The 22,721-nt window shown below is 43.3% G+C and overlaps 1 protein-coding gene across 4 annotated transcripts in view; it reads left to right on the plus strand.

The window, feature by feature from the left end:
* USP40 (ubiquitin specific peptidase 40) overlaps nt 1-22,721 on the plus strand; it is an 83,048-nt gene that overhangs the window by 32,011 nt on the left and 28,316 nt on the right. For all 4 annotated transcript variants that reach the window (XM_068245296.1, XM_068245295.1, XM_068245297.1 and 1 more), the window contains 10 exons: nt 2,400-2,484; nt 3,860-3,930; nt 5,755-6,074; nt 8,799-8,925; nt 11,713-11,770; nt 13,298-13,348; nt 14,592-14,680; nt 14,762-14,848; nt 18,037-18,073; nt 21,360-21,427. In XM_068245296.1, coding sequence (XP_068101397.1) covers nt 2,400-2,484; nt 3,860-3,930; nt 5,755-6,074; nt 8,799-8,925; nt 11,713-11,770; nt 13,298-13,348; nt 14,592-14,680; nt 14,762-14,848; nt 18,037-18,073; nt 21,360-21,427 — 993 coding nt within the window. The remainder of the gene's footprint in view (nt 1-2,399; nt 2,485-3,859; nt 3,931-5,754; nt 6,075-8,798; nt 8,926-11,712; nt 11,771-13,297; nt 13,349-14,591; nt 14,681-14,761; nt 14,849-18,036; nt 18,074-21,359; nt 21,428-22,721) is intronic.

The raw sequence follows: 22,721 nt of genomic DNA on the forward strand, positions 1-22,721 counted from the left end.
CAGCTAATACAGTCTGACTTCGGGCAGAGCACCTGATCTGTATGCTTGTTGAGGGGCTGAGGCTAAATGTATTAGAGACCCAGTATCAGCAGGAGAGTCAGGCAACTGGTATTATTTTAAAAGGAAAAATCCATATCCTGCTCAGTTTAGGTTCCCTTTAAGGGTATGTTCAAGCAAACAAATAATAAAAGCTGCGCCACCTATAAGTCCCTATATCCAAAGGTATTATGAAACAATCACAGTTACTGCAAATTAGAAGCTACACTGGGTTCGCTGCTGTATGTTCCTGCTGCACAAAAGAATACTCCTCAATGATCAGTTGCGCACTCCAAATGCTGTCTCCTATAAGAGATCACTGAACATAGTGTAATACTGTATACACAATCTCCCGCATGCAAATCTCCTCAGTGTGGGTTACAACCGTGTTCTCACTCGTGAATCCACTCCCCAATGCATAAGCGGCTCACCAGATAGTTGCCACCTCTGTTTTCAGGTGGGGGCTCTCCCATAAATCAAACCACTCTGGCTCACAGCTCTAATAAAATCCTTCCTTTTAATCCTCCATAAAACATAAATGATAAAACAAATCATTGCATAGTACCCTCATTATAAAGAGCAAAAGCCTGCGCTATCAAGCACGCTTACAGGCTCTCAGTGATATCAGGCTTGTCAGGAGTGTTGGTGTCTGGGCTGGCTTCTCAGTCTATCAATTTACTTTTATACATGTTTTCTCGATTATGTTCCCACAAACAGGTCGATTAGGGCATTTTCTCTCTTCAGATATGATCGTAAAATCCAACTTTTGGATCAACAGAATTTTCAGTTCCAATTGCCCATAGAATTGTTTCACATTGATTTTCACCAAACACTGTGCTGTTTTCTGTATAAATATTGCGTCAAAGGATCACATCTGATGAAGATATTGTACTTTTTATGGGAAACTTAAAGGAGCCCACTAATAATACAATCTTTTTGTACAATCTTACAAAATCTATGTAGTAGAAGGGTTAACTGAGTGAATAAACGTTGAATGGATATTTTAGGTAGTCCCTCATATTGCATAGAAAAGGTAAGATTGTGCAAAAAAGATTGTATCATTAATGGACACCTCTAGGGCTGCAGTGGAGTTGTACAGTCACATTTGACTCATGAAACGGGCATTCTATCAGCTGCTATGCTTCTATTCAGTTTATATTTACTTACTAACTTGATGGCTATGAGAATTGGCTTTGTAAGAAATTTTAGGTCTACTGATGCTTTACCACTCATGCTACTGGAGTGTTCAGCTTTTGTAACCACTGCAGCATTAGGCACGGTTCACATTTGCCCTAAAAAATGGTCCGTTCCCGAATCGCAACAGATGCGAATGGATTTAATGTTAACCTATGGATCCATTCACATCCGTCCGTTCAAACGAATCCGTTCACATCCGTCCGTTCAAACGAATCCGTTCCACATGATCTGCTGAACGGACTGCGAGTTTTTGCAGCACCAAATTTTCCAGACCACTGAGCCCAGCAGAACGGAAACGGAAGCTGAAGTGCTGCATTGGGGGCAATGAAAAAACGGAACGTTTCTCTACACTAGTGAAGAAACGGACCATTCTAAATAGTGTTTCCATTCCAGTTTCCATTCATGCAGGGCGATTCAGCCCGCAATACCATTCAGTAGAATCAATGGGATCGAAAACCCCGTCCCCCGCCGGGAGTGACGTACAGTGCAGAGCCACGGGTCTCTGTGCTGCATGGAAACCAGCCCTTAGGGCTTGTTCACATCATACGCACTGACGTGCGCATTTCGGCAGTGTTTATGGTGTGCGACACGCAAAAACAGCAGGAGGGCATAGATGGCACGTCTGGCGTTCTCATCATATGCGCGATGCTGCGGTGCTCTATCGCACTGCTGCATGCATTTTTCGGGAAGCGATGACCCAGTCACTGTAGGGAATGGGATCAGCAACGCATATCGGCGCAGATGGCGTGCGATTTGTGTGCGTTGCGTTCCAATTGCACAGCCATCTGCGCTTAATGATGACTAATAATGACAAGCCCTTATTAGTTGTGATAAACCGGTACCAAAGTTAGGCCAGCAGTACATGATAGAACACCACAAATAAACTGCTGCAACAAACTGTTAATTTTCAATGATTTTTTTTATTTATTTATTTTGCTGCAAATGTGTTTTTTTTATATATAGCAGATAAAAATCAGCTAGAGAGGTCTCTATTAGTGGTGCTTTGAAGGTGAATCACCTGGCAAGTATTGCCCCTGAAGAACAGCTCTTCTTGCCACAGACAATTCCTGGGAATAAGCAATATGTAGCAGAAATGTATCTCTGACAATCTGTTGGTCATGTGATATGAGGCATTACTGACTCTGTTGCCTGATTTCATGTCACAGCTCCTGGATGAGGCCTTGGAAGGAAGTGTGCTGAGCGTTGCCAAGTTTCTGCCAGCAGGGCTGCATATTTTTGAAGACTTGAGTGGTAAGTGTTTAAAGTGAACTTGAGGCACATATCCAAGGCGGATTGTGATTTAAATAACAGATGCTTACCTATGAAGAGAGAAGCCTCTGCATACTCCAGACCAGAGGCTTCTTGTGTCCTCTACCCAACCACCGCTACTGCCCTGGACCATCTTGAATTTAATGTTAGTGCTCCCTGCTGTGCATGAGCACGGTCGTGCCGCACCCATGCGAGTTTGGCAGCACCTGCTCTGTAGCATGGAGCCACACTTGCCTCTGCCAAGAATCCACTGTGTGTATACCGGCCCCCAAAACAATTGGCCAGCGATCCGATGGGAGATAACATTGTTTTTACCCGCTTAACCAGGCCCCCACGCAACGTCACTCCTGCGCCACTCTGCGCCCCTGCATATAGAGCAGAACATGTTGCCTGCTTTCAAGCGAGTGATGTGTCTGCACAGCCTCGGATCTGCAATGTCACCCGAGGGGTTGGGCCTCGACTCCCGCCGGGTGACATTAATTGAGAGTGTGAGTGTTTATGGATCTTTAGACTATTACACAAGTTATGTTTATCATCTGGCTTGTGTAGCATATTTGCATTAAACCAATTTTAAAATAAAGTGTATATTTCTTTTACGCTCTATTTGTTGTGGACTTTACTACTCAGCGCTAAAACAAGAACATTCTTAATTCCGTAAGTTCTGGTCAGACTAGGAGGTGGATCTTAAAAAATATACACTTGTTACATTTCATATTTTGCAGATATATTATTTAATATTTTTGTTAAACCTATTATGTTTAGCACCAGAAAGTATACCTGACCCAGGGCAAAGCTACCCGCGGTTAGCGCAGATGTACAGAATGTTAATGCTGAACATCGCAGCAAGCCTGCCTCTTCCTGTCTCAACATTTGACTTTAGCCGAAAGTAACATTTTTTTAAGGGATGATTATGGGGACCTGAGGGGAACAAGGAGAGAAATGGACAACACACAAAGGTATGTGGATCAAGCATGAACATACCTTAGGTGGCTTTGCCTCAGGTCAGGTATATTTTAATAAATATAGGAAATGCATTTGAAAAGCATCACTACATATTCCTTTAAAGTAAAGCTGGAAATCAGTTCAGGCTGTCACTGTAGCTGGATTGCAGACACACCTTTTTCTCCTGTTCTGTGATACATGTCCCCTTTTACCGATGATATTTAACTGACTGTTGGCCTAACTTTGTATTGGATAGCCTCAATTAGTAATCACCCAGTAGACAGCGGGAGGCAAAACAAAGCATGTACCGGTATTCTATCTAGAAATGTTCACCATACGCTGTATAGAATATTTGGATGCGCCTCTTTCTAATCAATGTTTTTCTTTTCTATTTTTTTCTCTTACTTCATCACAGAAGCAGAGCAGACTTTAGCTAGAGCTGGAATTAAAGATGGAAGTGATGTTTTTGTCTGGGATGGAAAGCAGGTGTGTCACAATTTTTTTTTTTTATTTACTTATTTTGAGTCATGATTATAAGGGAAGAAAATAGTGGACAAGTTGGGAAGATTGGAGATAATGTGCCAGACAAATTTGTGGCAAGTCTGGAGACATTTTGGATTTAAACTGGCGTAAAGGTCAACCTTTAATGTAAGCTCTTAAAGAGTAAACACAGCATAATAACTACTAAGGAAAAATACTGGTATAAAGTTGTTGGAAGGGTTAATTACTAAAACTTCCACTTTACTTTAAAGCTAATTATAGAAAAAACAGGAACATGTCAGGTAGATGGCAAGAGTGCCATCCTTAATGACCTCTAAATCTGTAGTTGTTGTCCTTAATGAGATGCAGATAGTTGTGCGTTGAAGCAGAATCAAATCAAATGTTGTATGCAAATATATGCAGATTAAAAATGGGCCAATCAAATTCCACCTTGCCGTGATTCGATCGATACATTTTCAAACTGCATAACTTTTCAGAGTCCCGCATCAACTGTTTGCATTTCTATTGACCATGCCTAGTCTCTTACTAAACAGCCTAGTCTCCTACTAAACAGCATTACAAGGAGTTGTGTCAAGGTCACTACAGACAGAAATGTGAGGCGGAGGTACCCAAAATTATTGGATGGTAATAAGAACATAACATGTAAAACATAAAATGTCAATGAGAGGTAATATTCAAAAAATTACCAACGCATTTCACGGGTCATGGCCCGCTTCCTCAGGTCTATACAAAAATGCCTTGGCAGCATAAGGAGTAGAGCTACACTCTGTGACCTGTTACGTGCTGCTAGGTCTCATGAGGCGCCGCTGTAGTCAGGGAGGAAGCAGGCCTTCACGTGTGGCTGGTGAACACATCGCTAATTTGCTGAGAGCGGGTGAGTGATGCGGCACCGGTGCAGCACGTACCCAGCCTGGCGATTAGATGCTACAGGCCAGCAGAGAGGAGATGCTGTCTTGGGGGAAGCAGAGGGAGGTAAGTGTAGTCTCGTCAAAAAGAAAAGTGAGTGTGGCACTCCTAAAGGGTCAGGAATGATCTGTGGGTAAAGAAGAAAATTTCCCGCTGTAGAGTATCTCTTACACCATTTGACATTCAACCACTGACGTGTGCCTCGCACTTATAGTAGGAAGGAAGCAAATCATAAGATCATTGTTGACAAGAAGCAGATTCGGGCACCATCCGTCATTCAGCTCATTTATTGTAAAACAACTTGTGCAGTACAAGGTATCAAATAGTTTTCACCTGGTAAGGTGGAGGTGGGTGCTCAGGGCTGCAGAAGGGTTGGCCGACCCTTCTGCAGCCCTGAGCACCCACCTCCACCTTACCCCGCACAGTATCGCCATGGAATACCAGGTGACAACTATTTGATACCTTGTACTGCACAAGTTGTTTTACAATAAATGAGCTGAATGACGGATGGTGCCTGAATCTGCTTCTTGTCAACAATGGAGGTAAGTGTAGTGCCAGTGCCTGCAAAGCACAGAGGAGGAAGGGGTCCTCACAATGTTTTGCTGCAGGAGGCAAAAAGTCTAGAACCGGCCTTGCCTTTAGACAATCATTGTTATGTTCTGATATGACCCAAGAGAGGATTGCAAACTTTTGTCACATTATCAATTTCTCTTTTACATAGTTGTGTTCCGCAGTGCTGACCACTCTGTCCAGTTTTGGAGAACCTTAGTAAATTAGCTCCACAGTGGTGGCTACTCTTTTCCATTGTTTGCTTGAATGTGCATTTTGTAATTTTCACTTTCTTTTGTTTTCACCTGACTCCATATTGGTGTGTGACCGTGATGATGCAATGTTTCCATGCAGGTCGGAGGTCAGCCAGTAAAGAGCGGTCCAGACTGTACCCCTGTTCTGCTAACAATCATGCGTCCACGTAAATTCCAGAATAACGGTTCTATACCCGCCTATGCTGAGAGTGAAAAGGTCTTCCCATCAAACCTCCAGCTGAGAGAAGTGCAGGAGAGGCTGGCTGGCAGCCCGTCCCTGGAGTCCCTGTTGTGTTCTCCATCCACAGAGAACAGTGAAGGCTGGAGTGTATTTGCATCAGAAGATATGGGCAAAACACTCACTATGTTGGGAATTAAAGATGGAAGTTCCCTTCTGCTGTTAGATTCACATGAAGAAGGGTAAGTTTGCTGAGCATGTTTCAGTCTGGAGGTTTGATGACTTTCTGAGTAAGTTGATCTGTACATCAGAAAATTTGTTCAGCGCCCAAGTGCACACATAATGGTTAATATTATGTGTGCACTAAAAAAAAGATAGCGAGTTTAAAAAAAAAACAATAAAAAAAAACCTACAGCAATGTCCAAGAATATGTTTAAATTTAAACCTGCTGCAGTGATTGTATACTGCTTAATGCTTCCTCTGCTGTGCTGCTAAATAACTTTTAACTGAGGGTATAGGCGATGGGAAATTTGGGTGTCGAAGGTGCGACTGAAGTTTGGGTGCCCTATAGCCGTCCGTATTAATTGCAGCTATAAAAGGAAATGTGGGTGTCAGTGCCGCTCACTCTACAAATTGCCGCTACAAATGGCAGGTGCAACATGAGCGCCCAAACATTTGCGGCGCCCAATATTTTTACTTTGTAGCGGATATCTGCGGGTTTGCATGAAGGGATGGGATGATTAAGGTTAGGCATGGTAGTGGGGCGGGTTAAGGTTAGGCATAAGTGCGGGCTCAGTTAAGGTTAGGCATGGGTGTGGGGTGGGTTAAGGTTAGGCATAAGCGCAGGGTCGGTTAAGGTTAGCCATGGGTGAGGGGTCTGTTAGGGCTGGGTATCGGTGGGGGAGGTTGGTTAGGGTTTGCATGCGTAACGCAGGTCGGTTAGGGTTAGGCATCAGCAGTGGAAGGGCTCATGTGAAAATAGGGTTAGGTTAGGTGTTCATAAAATATAATGTATTCATGTGTTAGATATGAAAGCGGTTGAGTCCTGGGATGGGGCGGGGGTACAGTAATTATTGAACATGCAGTCTGTGGACATTATCAGATTAGTGTACATTATGCTTCTGCCATTCTGTGGCCTCCTGTGACTTTCCTTGATACTGGTAGAGCACAGGCTCTTGATCCATTCACTATAACAAATTATAAATCTTGTACAAACAAAATTTTGCAAAACTGTATTTAGCTACCATATTTAGAAACCTAAAGAAATTACAAGGTATTGTTAATTTGTATTATTTAGTATTTATATAGTGCTAACATCTTTATGCAGTGCTTAATAGAGTGTATAGTCTTGGCCCTAACACCCTCAGAGAGGCTTAAGGTGCATACACACCTCCAATTTTTCATTGGCCAATCATTGACTAATTTTACCACCTCCCAGAGAAGTAGCTATTGGGGGGGAAGGCAAGGGGTACATTTTTCCCCGGGTGCAGCATCTGAGGGGGCGCAGTTACAAGTTTTACTTTCCCTGATGTGTCCCCGAAGAGTCTATCAAAAATGGTGGAAGGATCCACTCTTCTCCGCTGCTTCCGCCTGCTCTCTGCCCCGGAGTTTTGTTTCTTTATCTTCCTGCTGTAATCAGCACTTGCCATGTTTGCATCAGCAAAGTAGATCATGTGTATTTCTGCGTATCTCCCAACTTTCTAATGCCTGTTACACACAATGCAATTTCCTGCCAGGTGGATGGGTCAGATTGATTATTTTCAGCATGTATGATCTGCTACTGATGGAGAACGGGATTGATTTTGTGCAGTGCTGATCTGAAAATCGATTCTGTTCTTAATCAGGTGCAGCTCGTACATGCAGTAAATTATTCTAAAATTCAAACATCTCTGGGAAAGCATGATGGACCCCCTTATGGTTCACACCTTGTCACGAGGGGGCGCAAAAACTGACTTTGTTCCCAGGTGCTGAAAACGCTAGCTACGCCTCTGCCACCTCCATGTAGTATGAGAGCCAGCTAACTGAATACTATGAACAGGTGGTGTAGGTAAGCTGTCATAATACATGGAAGTGGTAAAACTGGTCAATCAAAATTGGATGTGTGTACTAGTGTTTACTATCAAATCCCTACCATAGTCCTATGTCCATCATAGTCCAAGGCCTGGTACACACATCCAATTTTGATTGGCCAATTTTACCAGTTGCCTGGCAGCCCTGCTGATCTGTTTGGCTGCACTAGTGCCTGAGTCACACCAGAAACAAGCATGCAGCTAATCTTGTCAGCTCTGACAATAATGTCAGAAACACATGATCTGCTGCATGCTTGTTCAGGGTCTATGACTAAAAGTATTAGAGACAGGAGATCAGCAGGATAGCCAGGCAACTGGTATTGCATCAAAAGGAAAGAAATGTGTCAGCTTCCATGTCCCTTTCGCATCAGGTGTCCTTTTAAGGCCAATTTTAAAAGGAAGCTAATTAATGTGTATGTTTTTGGAATGTGTTAGGAAACCCATACAGGGGAGCATACAACCTCCATGCAGATTGTGTACTGGCCCAGATTTGATTAGCCTAGCTGCCTTCAGCGTGGTGATAGTCTGTTCATGTCGGTGGCTGGATAGTGTAATGGTTAAGGGCTCTGCCTCTGACACAGGAGACCTGGGTTCGAATCTCGGCTCTGCCTGTTCAGTAAGCCAGCATCAATTCAATAGGAGACCTTAGGCAAGACTCCCTAACACTGCTACTGCCTATAGAGCGCTTCCTAGTGGCTGCAGCTCTGGCGCTTTGAGTCCGTCAGGAGAAAAGCGCGATCTAAATGTTCTGTTTGTTGTTGTTTGTTTATGTCACTGGGACTGCAGAAGAGTTTGCCCTTGTTTGTCAGTGCCAAGACTTTGCCAATCTGGGCATGACATCCATTCAAGCCCTGACTTCCAACTGCAGCCAGTGATGACTTTATATTTACCTTTCAGGGAAATGACTCTTGCCACAGAAAAGAAGTCAGCAGAAGACTCAGGTTTTTACTGCATCCAAGTACAGGATTGGTGCAGGACTCGGGAAGAGAAACAGACGGTTCAACTCCCTGCAGATCCCAGCTCTGTGAGTTACTAATGGCACTACCTTATAGTATTAGGCTAACTATATTTCACTCATTTTCAAAATGCTACCCTAATGCTGCGACCAATGTTGATAGCACGGTTGGAGGTGCCCTATATATCTAGTACAAAGTGCATGTGTGTGTGAGGAGTAAATAGATCTTACCTCTATAAACAACAAACCGCAAAGGTAAGTATAAGTTTTATTCATGCACATAAGACAATGCGTTTCACAGGTGCTGGCCTGCTTCTTCTGGTCAATAAAAAGTGCCTTAAATAGCAGTAAAACACGGACATGAGCGCCCTCTTTTTTATTAAAGAAGTGCTCACTAGATATATAGGGCACCTCCGACAGTGTATTTAGACTAGCTTTAACCCCCTTTGGGGTCCCATATTTCAAACACCAGGGTTTCCAATATATCCAAGGAGTGCGACCGACCTGAACCTACTAAGCGGACCTGGAATACCAAGCGGGAACGGTTATTTTCCCATAAGCGCTAATGGTGGTTGCAGAATATTGCAACCCACCCTTGTGAGAATAATACTTACATTTTACTAATCTACCTCTAGTACAAACGATACTGCACCATTAAGCCCAATCTACACCATAGGATTCTTTGATTACAATTCTATTTACTATCCGATTAAATCCGACATGTCCGATCGGGATTCGATTTGCCATTGTTTTGCAATGGCTTTAGGCTCCTAGTCTCTCTCGCTTAGATACTTGGAGGCGTTACGACCATCAGGAATCATACCAGCTCCTTCTACAATGTTGATAGCAGCTCTCACCATGTCCGAGTAGTACAGGTTCAGGTCCACCTCCTGTCAGTTTCCCCAGCTGTTGGGTAAAGGGTCTATGCCAGATCATTGAGACCTCGACGCAACCTGTAGTGTCACTAGATTCTCAGCCAAGAGGGCGTAGATTGAGAACAGTCTGGCGTTAGCATCGGTCTTAAAGAGAACCCGAGGTGGCCTTGTATTACGTAAGTGGGGCACAGAGGCTGGTTGGGCACACTAACACCAGCCTCTGTTGCCCCATCGTGTGTGTCAAAGACCCCCCTGCTCGCCGCTAAACTCCCCGCAGTGCTGGCGACACGCAGCGCGTCGCCAGCACAATGTTTACTCTATCGCTGTCTGTCAGTGCCGCTCCCACGCCTCCTCCGCATCGCCGCTACCCGCCCTCGTCCCTTCCCTCCAATCAGCGGGAGGGAAGGGACGAGGGCGGGTAGCGGCGATGCAGAGGAGGCGGGGGAGCGGCGCTGACAGACAGCGCTAGAGTAAACATTGTGCTGGCGACACGCTGCGTGTCGCCAGCTCTGCGGGGGTATAGCGGCGAGCAGGGGGGTCTTTGACACACACGATGGGGCAACAGAGGCTGGTGTTAGTGTGCCCAACCAGCCTCTGTGCCCCACTTACGTAATACAAGGCCACCTCGGGTTCTCTTTAACCTCCACACAACACACAAATGCACTGCTGCTTATCACCTGCTTGGGACACATTCCCTATGTGGCTACACAGTGCATACTTTTGTTCCACTTGATTCAAATGCAAAATTCAGACCAACTTCTCAGAGGATTCTGAATTCATACATTTCTGTATTTTTAAAAACACATACCGGCAAGTATCTTCAGTAGTGTAAAAGAAAACATGTAGCAAAAAAAATCTCTCCTGGGGGGGTACTCACCCCAGGTAGGGGAAGCTTCCGGATCCTATTGAGGCTTCCCCGTCCTCCCCGGTCCCACGGCGGCGTCGATAAAGCTCCCCGAACAGCGAGATATAGGCGGAAATAGCCATTTGCTGTCGGGCCACTCTACTGCACAGGCGCAAGTCTCCTGCACCTGCGCAGTAGGGGAGCCAGCGCAGCATTGCCTGCAGCTACAGGGTATGGGGAATCCTTATTGGGACCCTGAGGCTTCCCCCTCCCGAGGTGAGTACCCCCCAGGGGAACTGAGAAAGTACTGCATGCAGTACGTTATAGGCGGCTAAGCCGCATTAGACTGCTTGCACATGCTCAGTAATGTTGGGGAGGAGGGGAGAGCGGCCAGGCACATGGCTAATTAATATTCACTGCACTTTGTGACGTGCAGTGTTTACTTCCTGGAGCGGCCGCTTTGTGCGGCGATTGGCTGGCGGGACCACGTGATGCCGCTTGCGTCACAAAGTACGCATCACGGACGCCAGAGTGAGCTGCACAACGCGGCTCACTCTGGCATCCACATCCAACACCACCAAGCGTTGCGTTAGGGGCACGTTATGCGACCATAATGTCCCCTAAAACGCAACGTCCTGGTGGGAAAGTAGCCTAAATGTTTAAAAGCATCAGTTACACTCACCAGCAAAGTTCTATTTCCAACTAGATTCTAACAGGAACCATACAGTAATTTGAAAGCTAAGTCGAAGTATTAGTTTTTGATGTGCTATGCCCTAAGGTTCTGACATTACTGACAACACCTTTGTGTCCAAATGTACTGTATATGAGAGTTCCTACAAGAGAATGGTTATTGGATTGGCTGTGTAAATTACGTGGTGGTGTGAATGAATACTGCAGTGTGTTACAAGCAGGATACAAGCAACAGAGGCATACATGTGTAATAAAAGGCCTGCTACACATACCCAGTTTTGATTGGCCAATAACTGGCCAGTTTTACCACCTCCATATAGTAGGATTGGCCAATTAACGTTGTATGTGTGTACCAGGCTTAAGAGGCAGCACTCTGATATGAAATATGTTAATGTAGGAATATTAATATGTTTTGCACTTTCTTTTTTTTTTTTTCTTCTTCTTCAGACCATGGCCTGTATACGTCAGAAAGCTTTTGAATTATTGGGCTTAGATGAAGAGATTGGTAAGTTGTGTTATTTGTCACTTTTTCCATTCTTTAAGGGACAACTGAAGTGAGAGGGATATGGAGGCTGCCATATTTATTTTCTTTTAAGCAATACCATTGCCTGCCTATCCTTCTGATCCTCTGCCTCTAATACTTTTAGCCATAGACCCTGAACAAGCATGCAGCAGATCAGGTGTTTCTGACATTGTCAGATCTGACAAGATTAGCTGCATGCTTGTTTCTGGTGTTATTCAGATACTACTGCAGCTAAACAGATCAGCAGGGCTGCCAGGCAACTGGTATTGTGTAAAAGGAAATGAATATGGCAGCCACCATATACTTATTACTTTGGCTGTCCTTTAAGTACTTGTGGCATATTCATGTCAGATAAATGCTCATTATAGCCTCAGTAATGTGTTGGTTTGAATAGGCACCAACCCAAATCAGGAAAAAAGGGCAAAAGAGCTCTTACTGAAAGGCATTAGTAGAAGGAGGTTTTAGGGTTAGGCATCGGTAGAGGGAGGTCTTAGGATTAGGCAAGGGTACAGGGAGATCTTAGGGTTAGGCATCGGTAGAGGGAGGTTTTAGGATTAGGCATGGGTACAGGGAGATCTTAGGGTTAGGCACCGGTAGAGTGAGGTCATAGGGTTAGGCATCGGTAGAGGGAGGGTTATGTGTGAAAGTAGGGTTTGATTAAGACATAGTAAAATACAGGCGCTTTTTTTACACGTACGTCAACAATTATATCCTAGCACACGTGCTTCTGCTGGGAACTGAGTAGAAATGCCCTCAAATAACAGAGGACAGAGCATGCTGTATATTTCTCTGTCCTCCATTCTTGCTCTTCTGTTAACACTGCTGTTTAGTCTGTGTGGGCGTGATGTGTGCAGCCTATTCCCTGGCCTCATAGTTGAATGGCACATGACAAATCATCATTTCAGGCAACAAATAAGTGTAGCAGGCCAGGCATGAGGCAGAAAAGAATTAAAGGGGAACTGAAGAGAGAGGTATATGGAGGCTGTCATGATTATTTCCTTTTAGACAATACCAGTTGCCTGGCAGCCCTGCTGATCCTCTGCCTCTAATACTATTAGCCATAGCCCCTGAACAAGCATGCAGCAGATCAGGTGTTTCAGTGGTTCAGACTTATAAGTCTGATCTGACAAGACTAGCTGCATGCTTGTTTCTGGTTTTAATCAGATACTACTGCAGAGAAATAGACCAGCAGGGCTGCCAGGCAACTGGTATTGATTAAAAGGAAATAAACATGACAGCCTCCATATACCTCTCTCTTCAGTTCCCCTTTAAGACAGAGTAACACCCCCCCCCCCCCATCCCTCAAAATGATAGTCTTTCTGGTTAGCTGAGGTGGGATTGTGGTTAAAGGTGTATTATCCTGTTGGGGGGGGGGGGGGGGTTAAGGGCATTGTTGGTAATGTTTGACTGTGGTCAAGCTCTTCAAACTGTGTAATAATCACACTTCTTTCTTATGATTGAATTGAGCAAGAAGTAACTGTTCTTTCCTGCCTTGCTTTGTCTTATTAGGTGACACCTGCATGAGACCAGTGCACAGAAGTGGCAAATTGCTCTCCCCAGGTGAGATACTAGAGTCTGGGATGCCGGTCTTAATATTAAATAAGGTTTTGAACTCATAAAATTAACATTTTGGTTGCAAAAAGTTACAACTTCCTCCTTGGAAAAAATACAATCTAAACTTTAAAACAAAGTCTGAAGCCTAATGCAGAAAAGAGCACAAAGTTGCTTAAAGTAGGTGTTACATCACAACGTTTAATAAATATGCACAGTCAAGTGAACTCCGCATGCAAGTTTAAAACACACCTATCGATTTTGCTGTTCGATTCTCAGCAGATCATTTTTTTTCTGATTGAATTTGCCAGAAATCTGTACTACAACATGTCCAATCAATCAAGGTTTTGGTTGATTTTTGCCCCCGAAAATCGGTACAGGACTGGACAGAAAATTTTGATCAATCAGGCAAGGAGAGGTGGTCAATAGACGGCCCACTGTATCGAGCAGTGGATCGATCACTTTTCAATATATTTCCCTTTGGCCAGTGCTTGGCTGAATCAATACACAAAGTGGGATCAGGGTCCACTGTACACATGCCTCGCCCAAGAACCATCTAGCGTGGTATGAATTGTTAGTCTAGAATCTCTTATGTTATGGGTGAATCCAAGGGCACTTTATCTGGCATGCCTAATCTTTAACTACTTAATGAATTTACTACAGTATATCTACACCCCCCAGAGACTTCATCTTAGCTCCAGGGGCATAGATATACGTACCTCGCCGTGATTGCCATTGTACACGCTCCCGTTTAAAATGCATTTCGAATAAAATAATTCTTAGAAGTATGTACCACTCAAAGAAAGTCTAATTGGTGGCGAAAAAAACAAGATGTGGATCATTTCGGTGTGATAATTAGTGATAAAGTAATAGGCGATTGAATTGGAGGAATGCTGAAATGAGAAAATTGCTCTGGTCCATAAGGGGAAAAAAACTTTTTGGTAAACTAGTTAAAGGACACCAATGACCAAGCACATTGCTCCCTCCCCTCTCCCCATAGCAGCAGTATATGCTGCTTTATATACCACAGAAATGCCTTTGTACAGTGCTCATTTCCCATAGTGCCATCTGCAGGATCAATTTTGAGCCTGACTAGTGACACAAACAGTGCCCGTGTGCCTTTTAGTTATTGCCCAGTCCAGCCACAAATGGTCATATCAAGCTCTTTTCATCTTATGAATATAGATATGCTTAGCTTTGTGATCAGCCGTGATCAGGTTGATAATGCTTTTGTTTGTCTGTATGTCTGCAGTATTGGAGCATATCACGGTGCAGGATGCAGAATTTAAGCCTGGGAGTGTCCTAGCACTTTGCAGAGGGAGAGCTCCTGCTGCAACTGAGGTGGGTGTTGATACAGTAATTATTTTCGATCTACAGTTTATAGGTGATTGACTAAATAGAATGTTTCTGTTGTTTCTGCAGGTCTTCCTGTCATTTGTTCTCAGTACTGATCTCCAAGAAGGACAAGAGCAAGATATCATCATGGAAGAAACACAGACTGTAAAAGAGGTATATTCCACTAAATTAGCCAGCATTTTCTGTGCATATTTATTGGCTACCATCTATATACTTAATAAATTAATTATTTTGAGATTTTTCCACCATTTTATCCAACAATTGAGAACATTTTTGAATATTCTACAAGTCAACAGAAATCTTCAGCATGCTGAAAGAACAAAAGGATCTCAGCACTGGTTTTATAATATATATAAAACAAATCTCTCACCAAAAGGGAGGCCCGTGAGATGGGAGTGACAAGCATACTTATCTTCAGGTGGACTGCTCCAAAACTCCCCATCTGTATGCCCTCTGCCATCTTCTCCATCCAGACCTGTAGGTGCCACAGCTTGAAGCGCCTGTGGCGGTAGATCGCATCTCCAGCTGCTGCACTGAATGCTGGGATATGTAGCCCTTCAAGGTGAGTACATCTCCTGACCAAGAGATGTATTCACATTTAAGGACTACATCTTCTTGCATGAGCTGTGGCAACATGTGCTACAGCTGTGGCTTTGGATGGAGGCTATGGCGTAGTGCATACACGCAGGCAAGCATCCCCACCAAAGGTAAGTAATGTTTGTGACGTTTATCCAATGGCCCACACTAGAGGACAAGACAAATAAAATTTATATCGGGCTTTTCTCCTGGCGGACTCAAAGCGCCAGTGCTGCAGCCCTCTATACGCGCTCTATAGGCAGTAGCAGTGTTAGGGAGACTTGCCTAAGGTCTCCTACTGAATAGGTGCTGGCTTACTGAACAGGCAGAGCCGAGATAATTTATAAACCTCCCTTAGAGGGAGGTTCATTTGTATATTTTATCAAATCAGTGCTGAGATCCCTTTAAGGTGTTTGGTTGACTTTAAGACCAATTATTCACATAATTTGATGGAATACATTAATTTCACCTTTTGCAATCCTGCCACCTTACTGTTAAATGATACTGATTTGTCGTTAACCACTTTGCGTCCCTGAGTTTCTTTACCTCTTAAAGAGAACCCGAGGCGGTGGTGTTCTTACATCGCAATCCCCATACAGAGGCTGGGTCTGCCTATAGAGCCCGGCCTCTGTTGCTATGTAGCTTCCTCCAAAGCCCCCCCTGCGCGCTGTGAGACCCCATTAATCACAGCCGCGCTGTCGACACGCAGCGTGTCGCAGCGTGCTGTGTTTACCTCACTAATGCCAGTCTCGCCGCTCCCCCGTCTCCTGAATCGCTCCGGTCCCCGCCCACGTCCCTTCCCTCGCCGCTGATTGGAGGGAAGGGATGCGGGCGGGGACCGGAGCGATTCAGGAGGCGGGGGAGCAGCCGAGACTGACATTAGTGAGGTAAACACAGCCGCATAGCGTGGCTGTGTTTTATGGGGTCTCGCAGCGCGCAGGGGGGGCTTTGGGGGAAGCTAAATAGCAACAGAGGCTGGGCTCTATAGGCAGACCCAGCCTCTGTATGGGGATTGCGATGTAAGAACCCCGCTTCGGGTTCTCTTTAAGATTCCTGACAATTTTGGCATTTCTGCTGTGTTTGGTTTTTTTATTACTTATGCCATCAAAGTGATGCATTTATTGTTTGTTTCTTTTTCAAAACAATTGATATTATATAATTTGTCTTGTATGAAATACGCCATGTATGGTATCATATTATGCCGTATTTCAGGGGTCCCCAAATGTTTAGGGTTGAGGGCCGGGTCAACCTACTTCCGACTGTTGGGGGGCCGGAGTATACATAAAATGTAGAAGTCTTTGTCAGACAGTGAAGCATACCCAGGTGACAACCTGCAGTCCAATTGGACAGCAGTGTCACCTAATGTGGAAATTGACTGGAAACCAGCGAATTACTGCTTTCTGGCTTCCATGTGGATGGGTGGTGCCAGCACTGCTATTCTATATTCTGACCACCAATATTTAAAGATGTAGCTGACTACATCTATAAGTAATACATTTTGGGCCTGATTCACAAAGCGGTGCAAACTGCTTAGCACGGGTGTGGTAAAGTGCCGTTCGCGTACTTTTGCGCACGCAATTTGCCGCGATTCGCGCGATCGCGGACTTTTGCTCGTGCGATTTGCCGCGGATTGCGTCAAATTGCGCACGCAAAAGCCCGCAATCGTTCACATCGCGACACTTTGCGCGCGCAAAAGTCCGCAAACGGACTTCACGTGCTAACTGTTTAGCACACCCGTGCCAAGCAGTTTGCACCGCTTTGTGAATCAGGCCCTTTGTGTGTGTGGGGGGGCTGGTAAAAAAAAAAAGCCTCAGAAGGCCACATTCGGCCCGCGGGCCTGAATTTGGACCACTGCCGTATTTCATCGCCAGCCTCTGCATCTGTAGCTATTAGATGTGTTAGCCATGGTGCACAGTTTGGGGACCCCTGTGCTGTATAGATACATTGCTAGGTAACAGCACAGGGATGTATCTATACAACAATGGGTCCCCAAACTGTCACCCTATCAATCAAATCTACAAGCGGCAGCCATTACATGTGTCTGGGCATTTAACGGCCAAGTACAGGTGAGACGAGGGGTTTACACTTCACTATGTGGGGGTCAACTCTTTATTTTTTAGTGTGACACTGTTTTTACACTGTTCAACGATTTTTTTTATTTCCTCTATATATTCATGAATGATTGCTGCTATTTGCTACAGCAGCAATAATTCACTTTTAAACATGTGATGACAGGGGCGTGCATGTGCGGGACCACACAACGATGTCTTTCAACTTAGGACATGAATTGTATGTCCTGGAATACATGGAAGGACCAATTAAGACTTGAGATTCACATCCAAAAATCTAAAGGGGTTAAAGGACCAGTATCCTGAAACTGCACACTTTTAAATGCATATAAACACTTAAGTACATATAAGATATTTTTCCCAGAGTAAAATGTACTAAAAATTGCTGTCACAGTAGGTAGTAAAACATGAATATGTATTATATGTAAGTCTAACACTACATATTACATCCTTCCTGTCGCATTCTTTATTCTGTTTGTTCAGAAGCACTTGTGTGTTTTTAAATTTATGACCAATAGAGGTAGCTCTATATGAATTTTATCAACACGCTTATTTGAGGAAAATGTACCAGGAGGAGGTTGTGTTGCTGATTTCTGCTGATTCACCTAGTAACACACTGTTTGTATTCCGCCCCTGTAATAAAAGCAAGTGGTACGTGACCTTTATGTGTCTGAAGAACTATTTGTTCTCTTTCAGTGCTTACAGCAGATGCTGGAGAAGGTGGGCTTGCCAGGTAAGACATTTCATCAGAATTTTGTGGCACTATTTTTAGAAATTAATAAATACAGTCATTTTTGAATTTATAATCTGCTCTAGCTATATCTTCCCATTACTGATTTTAAATAGATCTGAAATTTTGATGTATGTTCTTTTATGCATACGTGAAAATGATTGGCTTCATTCAAAGAATCATTTCTGTGTCCCTTTTTAAGAAATACTGTCTGAGGCCTCTTGCACACTACATGCGATTCTGTTTTGTTTTGTTTTTTGAAATTTTTTTTTTAATCAGAATCAAAAATTTGATCGTATCAAAAATCAGAATCACATGTAGTGTGCAAGAGGCCTCAAAGGGATGGCTAAATTAAAGTGTACTAAATTAAAATAAAGTTGGCTACTAATGTAGATCACATCCAGCACCTTAAAGGGACTCAGAGCTCAGTAAAAGTAAAAAAAAAAAATAAAAAAAAAAAAATTTACATACCTGGGACCTTCCTTCAGCCCCATCCGCTCGGATTGCTCCCATGCTGCCGTCCTCCGATGTCTGCATCCCCGCTACCGGGTCCTGTCACTTCCGTCAGTCGGCGTCAGTCTACGCAGCAGAAGTGCACTCTTTGCATATCTCTCCAGCGGCTGCTGGAGAGATACGTAGAGGGCGCACTTTTCTTACATCAGACTGGCTCCGACTGACGGAAGTGCGGGGACCCGGTGCTGGTGCTGCAGACATCGGAGGACGGCAGCGTGGAAGCAATGCGAGCGGATGGGGCTGGAGGAAGCCCCAGGTATGTGTAATTTATTTTTACTTTTTAATGTGCTCTGGCACACTTTAACCTATTTTGGTTCCTGGACGTAGAAACTACGTCCAGGAACCATGCGCGATACCGCGGCCGATCGCGCGCGTGGACGCGCGCTCCCGGCCCGCGGTTTGTTAGCCAGGCAATCAGTGAATCGGGCTATGGTGCCCGATCACTGATTCCTCTCCGCCGCTGAAAAAGCGACAGCTTCTCTCGGAAGCTGCGCCTTTTCTGGCTGTTACCTCCCCCATGCGTCGCTCTAAGCGTGTGTTACGCTTAGAGTGACGTCATGTAAACAAACTCATGGCCGCCATCTTGTGGCCAAAAAGTAATACTACAATCAAAAGTAAAAAAAAATTAAAATCAACACACATTTACTTTTTAAACCTATTGTTTACATCCCACCCTCCCAAAACTACCCAAATAAAATGTTTAATATAAAAAAAAACTATTACAATAAAAAAAAAACATGTAAATATTTACCTAAGGGTCTAAACTTTTTAAATATCATTGTAAAGATAATATATTTCTATATTTTTTTTATTTTAAACTTGTAAATAGTGATAGATGCAAAACGGAAAAAATGCACCTTTATTTCCGAATAAAATATTGTCGCCATACATTGATAGGGACATAATTTTAACGGTGTAATAACCGGGAGATATGGGCAAATACAATATGTGACTTAATTATGGAGGCATGTATGGAGGAATTAATTATGGAGGCATGTATTATTTTAAAACTATAATGGCTGAAAACTGAGAAAATGATTTTTTCCGTTTTTTTCTTATTCTTCCTGTTAAAATGCATTTACAGTAAAGTGGCTCTTAGCAAAATGTACCCCCCAAAGAAAGCCTAATTGGTGGCGGAAAAAACAAGATATAGATCAGTTCATTGTGATAAGTAGTGATAAAGTTATAGGCTAATGAATGGGAGGTGAACATTTCTCAAGTGAAAACGACTGAACGCGAATGGATTAATGTAGTAGCTGTGACTCTCCCTGACCTGTCCCCATATGTCCACTTTCCCATGGCCAGACTGCCCTGCAACATCTTGGCTGGTTGCATCGGCCCACATCAGTACACTATATATTATATATTATATATATATATATATATATATATATATATATATATATATATATATATATATATATATATATATATATATATATATATATATATATATATATATATATATATATATATATATATATATATATAGTGACTGGCACCAAGCAGTATAGAACCATTCACAGCATCAGGTATGAATAGATCTCAGATTAAAAAAAAAAATAATAATAATAATCTCATGTTGTGATTAGTGTGGTGCCTTTCAACCTCCAAGTGAATGATTATAAACAGTCATCGTATTGATTATTATCATCTCAATCAAGGATGTCCACCATAAAGGTGCCCATACACTCGTCAGATTGGCAACAGATAGATAAGAAATGCATCTGATGATCTATCTGATGCGTTTTTAGAACATTTTTTACCAGGATAGAATTCCAATAGATTTCAGTTTGAAATCTATTGAAATTCGATCTGATGGCATTTTTTTGCCATCAGATTTTCATTAAGGCCAATGCAAACTGATAAGCAATCTCATCAGATCGAACTAAATTTTCCACCCTGCAAGTTCGATGGAAATCCATCGAAATCGATCAAAATCGCCCGTCGATCGGTCGATTGGCCAACCGATTTGCAATCGATTGATCGATCGATCGGTCGGCCAGAAAATCGGCTGAGTGTATGGGCTGCTTTAGTCTTTAGCATGCTATACACACTATTTTCCCTTTCCATTCCCAATAGATTTTATCACTCTGATCAAATCTGCTGGGAATATGTTGCACCAACATGTCCAATGAGTCAGACAGTTAAGTTGATCGAGGGCAGGAGTATTGGTTCATTGATGGTCCATAGTGTGGCTCTGCATTGAAAAGTGCAACGCTGCAGTTCAATTGTTTTTCAATAGATTTTCTACTGAAATCTCTTGAGAATTGACATGTTCTGTGTGGAAGTAATCGCTCCCTCCCTAACCAAATTTTGAGTGGGGACGAATCGATTGTTTTACCACGTGGTGGTGGCCTGGGGGGGGGGGGGGGGGGGGAGGGGAGTTGATGCGTGTATGGGCACCTTTACTGTGTCAGCATTGGCATTTTCCATGTATCCACTTGCTTATAAGATTCCTTGAAGGAAGAACTTGCTCATTGGTCTGTCTGGAGCTTTCTAAAATGAACAGGCTCCAGTATTTAGGCTAGACAGTGATCAGTTGCATAGCGCACACGTTATGAGTGTGAACTGCAATGGATACTGACATAGACTTTAATACAAATTCTACATGCAGAGAGTTAGAATAACGTGATAAGTTACAACACAGTACTGTGAACAGGCCCATAGAATTGTATGAACAGTGAGTTGACATGCAGAATTAATCTGCAACACAGCTGAGCACTGTGAACTAGCCCTAAGAGTTAACTGGCCCATAAACGTGTTTTCTCCTCAGGGGAAGCTGGATGGCACCTCAGGAAAATGGACTGGTGTTATGAAGCTGGAGATCCACTGACTGAAGAGGTACTTAAAATGTGTTCTTCTTGTACACAATTATTATAACGTTTCTGTGTGAGATTTTATTTAAGTCCTGCTTTGATCGAGTAAGTATATAACAATGCATGACATCATGATTCCTAACCCTTTTATATCATATGCCATGCAGATGTCAGACATCCTTATTCTATTTACACTTTTAACGTCATATTCTTTGCTTCGTTTACAACCTCAATATTAGTGCAGAGTCCGTGAATGTTGTCCCAGAAGGCATGGGAGGGAGTTGTATAGTGATAGCCAATGAAATGCAAATAATTCAGAGTTGATGCAGGGTTATGCAAATGTATGCAGCTTGAAAATGGACACCAATGTAGAATTTGGTCCATTTTTTGAGTTGGATCACACTAGGCAGAATCGCATATGCGTTTTCCATAGCACACAGTGGAAAACGCATATGCGATTCTGCCTAGTACATGTCCCTACCCTCAAACTGCATAAATTTACAGTGAAGTTTAAAGGGACCCTGAGCAGTGGATTAAAATGAAATTGGTACTTACCTGGGGCTTCCTCCTGCCCACTGTAGGCTGCGAGGTCCCCCAGCATCCTCCTGGCCCTCTCTGGGTCCCGCTGATGGCCTCTGAAGGAGCTGCCAGTGGGCCCTGGAGGATGCCGGGGGACCTCGCGGCCTACAGTGGGCAGGAGGAAGCCCCAGGTAAGTACCAATTTCATTTTTATCCACTGTTCAGGGTCCCTTTAAGTAGACAGGAGCAGCGGCTAAACTTCGCTGCTCAGAAATCTAGCATTCCATCTCTCCAATACTTCCTCCTCCTGGGTGTGAAGGAGGAAGTATCGGAGAGATGGAACAAAACATGGAGCAACAATGTACACAGGCGATAAGGGTGAGTTAACGCCCACCATGGTGTGTAGAAGTACAGATTTCAGTACTGTTTTGACTTTGTATGCTTATCCCTGGGGCCCCAATGAGGCTACATTTTGAGCATGTTTGTGAACCTGAAAACATGTTTACTTGCATGAGTTAATATGGCTTAAATTTTAGACGTTTGTAATTTTTTTGCATACAAATATATTTTGCATCTGAAAAAGAGCAGGTATTCTACTTATTTAATTTCAAGCCTGTGTGTATTCTGCATCCAGTTATTGTGATGTGGCCAATAATGCCTTGACAAAGTTATCATGAAGAAAAAATAACAAAATTTCACAAATGTTTTTTTTAAATACATCAAATAATTATTTCAATGCATCATATTGCATAAAAAATGTACTTTTGTTCATGAAAATATGATTTTTGCCACAAAATGGA

The sequence above is a fragment of the Hyperolius riggenbachi genome, chromosome 7 (genome assembly GCF_040937935.1).
Source record: "Hyperolius riggenbachi isolate aHypRig1 chromosome 7, aHypRig1.pri, whole genome shotgun sequence".
Classification (NCBI taxonomy): Eukaryota; Metazoa; Chordata; class Amphibia; order Anura; family Hyperoliidae; genus Hyperolius; species Hyperolius riggenbachi.